The 7510-nt window shown below is 39.9% G+C and overlaps 1 protein-coding gene across 1 annotated transcript in view; it reads right to left on the reverse strand.

Moving 5' to 3' along the window:
• OPN5 (opsin 5) overlaps window positions 1-5658 on the reverse strand; it is a 30143-nt gene extending 24485 nt beyond the window's left edge. Inside the window, exons 1-2 of the mRNA XM_006093215.1 lie at window positions 5507-5658; window positions 1727-1846 (exon numbers count right to left, since the gene is read on the reverse strand). Coding sequence (XP_006093277.1) covers window positions 1727-1846; window positions 5507-5636 — 250 coding nt within the window. The 5' untranslated portion in view covers window positions 5637-5658. The remainder of the gene's footprint in view (window positions 1-1726; window positions 1847-5506) is intronic.
• Window positions 5659-7510: the final 1852 nt, after the last annotated feature.

The following is a 7510-nucleotide window of genomic DNA, read 5'->3' on the forward strand; positions in this document are numbered from 1 at the left end:
TTTAACTCCCCCAGGGGATTCTAATACATATACATGATTGCAAGCCATTGGTACTTAAACAACAAATGCTAGTTGTACAGAGTATAGACACCTGGTCTCTAGGATGTCCTTGCTTAAGGTGCTTATAATGGAATATCGTTGACTAGTACAAAAATAATACAGACATAACATATTTTAAGGTTTATTGGAAAGGGAAAGTGTATTAGAGATATCCCTCAGAAGTTGAAAAAATGATCTGAGAACCAGTGAAAGCTATCACATGGAAGAAAATATTTCCCGGGGAATTACTCTAAAGACATATGCAGACTGATGAGGTGGTTTGTGCAATTCTAGAGCAGAATTGCTTAGTTGAGTGCATTTTCAATGTAAACAACCGTTTAAGGACATTTTACTCAAGCCTAGTCTAATTCAGCCGTAAGCATCAGTGGGGTATGATTTAATGATGAAATCGGTGGCTGAAATAGCAGGTTTCATTCTGGAGGAGATGTGTGTCCAGTTTACAGAATGCACTCTTCAAGCTCTTTATCTTCAGTACCAGGAAGAGAACCATCGGGGGTCAGCAGGGCTAGCTGACCAGGAGAGCTGCATGTATGTTGTGACAGCGCCATCGTGTGGCAATAGCAAAAATGGCAGTCATCTTGCAGCCTCGAAAATTCCCTGGGGTTCATCTTGGCTATTTTCACAGAGAGGGGCCTGACATGTTATGCTCCTCTTAATGTGCCTGTGTATTCCCTGTAAGAGTTCATGCTATTTAAGTCTGTCCATGCTGAGTAAAACCTTTCCAAATAACCTACACCATCCAACTCTCAGTAAGAGGGCAGCACCTCACCGCCATGTGATAAGTACTCAGTAGGGGAGGCTTATTATTGGGCCTTGTTTCAGAGATTGGCAGTGGCAGGAAGATCCCCATGTGAAGAGAGAAACAAATATCAGGAAATATTTTTCAAGGGGATGCTTTAGATGGGAGACTTTTAAAAGGATTTCAGCAGAAAGAGGAGTGGATGTGTGCTGTTCCAACTCCATACCCCCAGCTCTAGTGATTGAAGACCCTATGTGCTAAATAGCAGCAGGCTGTGGGCTCCAGAGGCACATTTGAATGTATCTAGGCAACTCGGGAATTTTACAGATGAAAGCAAAGGGAGGTTATTTTCCCCAAAGTCATTCATATTTGTAAAAATGAATTACAGCTAAAGAGAAACTTTATTCCAAATTCTTGATGGGTTACCAGCAGCCCTTCAGTTTTCTATTTTGGACTCACAGTCAACGCATCTGAAAACCCTAGTTTTAAATATCCTGATATCCAGGTGACAGTCTCAACCAATTAAATGAAAGTTGCTGGATATAAAAGGTGCTTATTTTAACAGATTTCCATATGGGAATAAAGGGGTGTAATGGAGCTCAAAACGGTGATCTACAGCCTGCTGGTAAGTTTCTGTTTTCTCAATCAGTAAGCCCTACTACATATGGGGGTGTCTGAGGTATCCTGCATTATTCCAGATAGTCTCCTCAACATCTAACATGCCTGGCACATGGAAAGAGTTCAATAAAGGTTGAAGGAATGATTGTTTTAGCCAGACAACACTTTGTTGACTTACCACAAAATGTAAACATGACTTGTGAAGGGAGGAGCAAAGGAGATGGGATGGGGGTGACATCGGAGTCAGGGAGGACTTTAGAATGGGACACAATTCCACCCTCCAAAGAAGAAACAGCGTGATTGTGTTACCTGAGATCCCCAGGTCACAGACTGCCAGATTGACAGTCATTATTTCCGCCGGCCTCAGCTTCTTCTTTCGTCTAGAGGACATATAAAGGACATACCCGTTTCCAACTGTGGACAGAATCCCTACAAGGAAAAATATAAATCCCCGTCGTTAAAACTGGGATTTAGAGTTCACTCAAACACGAAACACTTCTCAGTTTCAAAAACGGACACCATAGGGTTAGAGGGTGGTGAGAGGACTCTACATAAAAATTTAGATTAAGAAGATGAAACAAAAAGCATGAGTGACAGGTGAGGGATGGTTGCCTCCAAAAGGATAGGAACCAGGGATTATAAAACTGAACTTACCCAGAAAAAGGAGCCATAACTTCCCAGTGAGCCTAGGAGGGTGTGGGCATCCTAACAGTCAGTACTTGTACTGGTCCCCGGCAAAATATTTCCTCAGGCATTTGTATGGAGTATTAACTTTCTAGAACTCCCTCCCTCTGCTAAGATGGGTTAACCCCTTGGCTCTTGGTAAGTCCTGAAGTTAAAGTGACACAAACCGAACTAGCTCCTTTCACTATCACTGCGGACTCTGAGGGATTCAAGAGAGGCCGAGGCCAGATGAAGCTGGCAAGGCCCCTGTCCAGGAAAGGTCATCTCCTAGGGACACACCCCAGGACCACAGCCTCCTGAGGCCACGTGGACATTGGTGTCTGCAGCTGCTACTAGAATGGGTATAGAGGGGAAGTGGGTGACAATTGATAATATGGGCTCTCCCCTCCCACCAAAGGGAGAGAAAGTGACCCTCACCCACCAACCTACCAACAATGGTATCAACGTGTTCCCACTTGTTTTCTTAATATCCTTTCATTAATGACTAATTGACTATGGCATTACAATGAAACTGTTCCAAAGTTCTTACAAACCCAGTTTAAATCCAAAATGACCCAATCCCTACTGACTTTATTTAAGAAAAGAATACACCTACTTCCATAGCTTAACATGTAGAGTAGATTTCTTCAGGAATTCTTGCTTCATAGTGTAGCTGTGTATAAATGAGAATCTGGTACAGCTGCCTTTAGTAGTAAGGAATAAGGAGAGTATTAACAGGAGAAACCCAGAGTTTTCTATTTTAACTTCTACCTCTCCACTACAATTCATTTGGGAGGCAAGGAGAAAAGTGTGCGTTTCAGCTGATGGTATGAAACCACCAGGAACTGGCTGCCCTGTGCTCTTAGGAAGTTCTGATCCCCGGAACAGGGCTGCTTAATGGGCCCTTAAACTCTCCTTAGCTTTCTTAGGGCAGAAGAGTGAAAAATAGAAAAGAGTGTGGAATTCTAGAATAAACCCACTACAGTGAAACCTACAGCTCATGAAAGGAAATCAGCTAGCAAGGCACACTGGGAAATTAAAATGTGGAAACATGACTCGAAAAATTATAAACAGATGCCATCTACTTGGTATCCAAGGAGATTGAAATAAGTATGCATATGCATTTAAAACACAAAGCTCATTTAAATACCTTTTGTCTTTCCATATTTCTTTTGAGAATATTGATTTTCTTGCTTTTCCTTTCTTAACTACCTCTGATACATAAGGTTTCACCCAGTGCCCAATGCATTATCCATACATAGTCAACTCACTATGAGTTGCATTTAGATTATTCCACCGGCAATCTTAGCTGCATGGGGGTATCAAGAGAATGCAAACTGATTTTAAAGGATAGTTAAAGGGAAATCAGGTTAAGAAAATAAAGGCTAAAGGGGTAACATTTTCATATGATGAAAATCCTGACTTTTTCTATGAATACAAAAATATAAACTCTCAAATATTGACAGATAATAAACTAAGTCATAGTAAAAGAGTAGAGGATGGGAATAGGTCTGTAGTTTATTTCTCCTCCATTCCAGTTTTATCTCTTCATCTCCCAGTTTTCCCTAAGACTTCCAGTACTTAACAAAGCCCACCAAGAATATCATTCTACTCTGGTTCCTTAAAGGAACTTCCTGTAATCCTATCCTAGGAGGGTATGAAAACCAGGCACAGGACCAAGCCCAAGACCTGGGTCTAGGATGAATCCACCTCCCTCCAGGTGCCTCTGACTAAACTGAATGCTCTGGAACATGTCTTGGCTCCACCCCCAGCTCCCTAAGTCACTTAATGATCCCTTTGGGAACTCTTTTTGGACTTCTTTTTCCTAGTTCCAGCCCCAGGTGAATTAAGTGAGAAATTCTCTGTATTCCTCCACCCACAGCCACTCTATCTGCCTCTTCTCCTGGATCCCTCCTGCCAGGGTGGGAATGGACAGCTCTCCCTCCCTAGTTTGTGTTGCCTGGGGAAATTGGTCAGGTTAAAGATGCTACTTTTTAATTCATTCCTTGCAACTAATTGAGACAAATTCAAGTTATATGATGTCTATTTTTCTGTCTTTTCTGATCGTTGAAAGTACTTATGCTTAATAAAAATGCCATGTGGATTTTATTTCCAGATAGATAGTCCCCATGCAGGCAGAGAGTTTGGACCCTTTGTTCACTGCTGTTTTCCAAGTCACTTAAACTGTCGTGAAGAATGGGCATTCAGTATCTATTTGTGTGTGAAAGGATGTGGAGGCCCATTCATAAAATATAGAATTTAAATCAGTTTCATAATTACTTCTAATAAAGCCAAGGACCCAGGGAATCCCTTTGCAGCAGAATTTCTTGATTTCTTTTGACTCAGGCAATGACCATAGAGGGGTCTCCAGACTTTTCTAGTGAGTTTTGCTAATTTCAGGAGTTTAAATAAAATTCTTATCCAGTAATAAATAGACAAGAGAGAGGAAGAGAAAGAGAGAGAGAGACAGTGAGAGGGAAGGTGGGAGGGAGGGAAAGAGAGAAAGAGAAAGCTTGACCCAACATCTGAAAAGATGAAAGGCAGACACACCTAAAGACATAACCCACCTGTGCACTGGTTGCTCAAATTTGAAACAATTTTAAATTTCAGAAAAGCATTATGGTTGAATTCTGAGTGCCTACACTAGTGCTGCCCAATAGAAATACAATGTAAACCAGAAATGTAAGCCACACATATAGTTAATTTTTCCTGGTAGCCACATTAAACAAAGTAAAAATAGTACAAAATTAATTTTAATATTTGCTTAACCTAATATATCCAAAATGTATGGGTAGGACATGTCATCATTTGTAAAAATGATGAACGAGCTATTTTACATGGTTTTTCTGGTACTAAGTCTTCAGTGTCTGGTGTGTATTTACACTATAGTGCATCTCAGTTTGGAAAAGTCACAGCTCAGGAGCCACGTGGCCACCGCATTGGATGGCACAGTCTGGAAGCCAATGTGGATTATGCACAAAAGCCTTTGGCCCTGGACTGACTCCCATTTATTATCAATCCATCTTTTCAACTCTCACCCAAATTATTTTATCATGGTCCATTCTAAGCCTATAATATTTTTATTATATCAAAGCATTTTTTAGGAAGCAAAAGCACTGTATTTAAATAAGAGCTCATTATCATTAATTTTCTTATTCAGAAGACAATCTTACTACCAAAATAATGAAAATGAAATGTAGTCTCAAAGTAAATTTTTTTTTGCTGTAAAATACTTTGAATCATCAAGGGAATTTTTATCTCGACGAATAAAGATAATAGAGAATCCACCCCGTCTTCTGCCTTCCTCCCACTTTCACCTCCATTCAAAATATCCATGTGAGTGTTGTTATCTTTGTGCAAAATCAACATATCAGCCCAGGAATTTTCTAGATGCAGCTTTTGCACAGAAAAATTAAGGAAGCTTACCGATTATTGTTAAGTAAAATCCAGCCACTAAATCTGCTTCCCAGGAAAGTTTGGAAGCAAAGGGATCTCCGTCTTGAAGGTAGTGTGGCAGACCCTCGTCCTGGGGCAGGGCAGTGTGGTTAAGCGCCATGCTGTTCTCAGGCAACCAAGAGTCTGAAAAGCAAATTGGGAGTGATCTCAACAAACCTGAATAAGGCAACTTGAACCATCTCATAACCATGTCACTTGTAAAATAAAAAACAAGTTCCCAAAGTCATGTTTGGTTGTCTAATTAATAACTGGAGAACATTTTAACATTCTTTTCGATGATCTAAATATGTCAATATTTAATTATTCAGTGTGCTGATTATCCATGCCTACATTATTTCATTTCTTCATCATGCTACCCTCTTTGGGCTACTTCTCTCCTCCCTTGGGTGAAGTGACTATGAAGTTGAAGGCCAAATCCTATCCATTTTACTGCTTCTTCGCAATTTTTGTAAAGGTCTGAACTAAGAGAAGATATTGTATGGAGTTTACAATAGATAGGTAAATAATAGATAGATAGATAGATAGATAGATAGATAGATAGATAGATAGATAACTTAAATATATAAAATATTTTACAAATTTCCGGATTATAGGTGCTTTTTAAAATTACACAAATTGTTCAAAAAAATCTCTATAAGGTTTAGTGTATTTTAAGAGAATCAATAGTGTTGATATTAGGGTATTAAGTACAAAGGAACATAGAAACTTCACTAAATAATTTTAAGAGCTGGATTTTTGAGGAGCCATTTGGAAAAGAATCAATTTTGGTTGTAACTCACAATTCATCCACAGGAAGATTTGGATTTCAAGTTTTCCAAAGCAGAAAGCAACTTCCTTATTTCCCACTGTAACCCCTTCTAATTCACTTTCTAAATTTGCTCATTCCTGGATGAAACTTTGAGCAATGAGGAACTCCCAAAAAAACACCAGCCTTTGAAGTGTTTCTATTACATTTTGATTTTCAAAAGTTTACAAAAAGTCTTTGATTGGCCCTGTGCAAGCATATATCACACAATAACCCCAGTACTGAAAGTTGGAGTGCTGTGTTATTCCTTAGATAAAACGTACTGCTGAGCAGGTCCTGAGGAGAAATACTAAGGTGGATGTTCCAACCTGTTTTGAACTTGACTTGCTTATTTCAAAACAAACCACTAGATGCCACTGTTCAGCCCTGTAGGAAGAGATGTGGGGTGGAACCTCTCACTCCACAAGTGTAACTTGGAGATGTATACCTCATAATTGGTGACAGGCTGATTAGCAGATGCCAATCACTTTCTACAAAAGGCACAGCTTAACCACTTGCTAATGGCCAATTTACAGCTGAAATACGACTTCTTAACCCACTCTTAACCCTCTTGGTGCCAAGTTAGCTGAAACTCCCGTCTACTTCCACACACACAGCTGGAGGACAGTCACGTGATTAATGGCCATTCAAAATTCTTATTCCCAGGAGCTGTAGGAAGTGAAGCTTCCAGGAGAAACATCTGGTTACCAATCCCACCCCATTGTAAGACCTGCCTCAAGTCCAAGTTTATCTTCAGAACTCATTCTCCATGGATTGACCCTCCTTCTGATAAATTCTCTCCTCGCCGCAGATTCCCCCTGCCCACTGGCTGTCCAGCCCTGTCCTCTACTTTAGATTCACAATCATAAAATGAGAGTTTGAGTCCAGCTGTGACACCCACCCTCTAACATGGAGCAGATTATTTATTTCAATTCTCTGGACCACAATCATTTCATCTGTAAAATGGGTATTAACATTTTTACTCACCACTCATGCTTGTTGTAGAAACAATAGGATATTGGATTTAAAGCACATTGTAAATGGGGAATCCTGTCTAGTTATTATGTGCTGGGACACTTGCTTTTCCCAAACTTGCCCATCCATGAAGACTAGCAATTGTTTAACAAATTTCCTCAGAGTCCTCAGCTAAATAATTGTATGCTTGTGTGACAATGAAAATATTCATTGAG

Source organism: Myotis lucifugus, unplaced genomic scaffold, assembly GCF_000147115.1.
Source record: "Myotis lucifugus unplaced genomic scaffold, Myoluc2.0 scaffold_111, whole genome shotgun sequence".
Classification (NCBI taxonomy): domain Eukaryota; kingdom Metazoa; phylum Chordata; class Mammalia; order Chiroptera; family Vespertilionidae; genus Myotis; species Myotis lucifugus.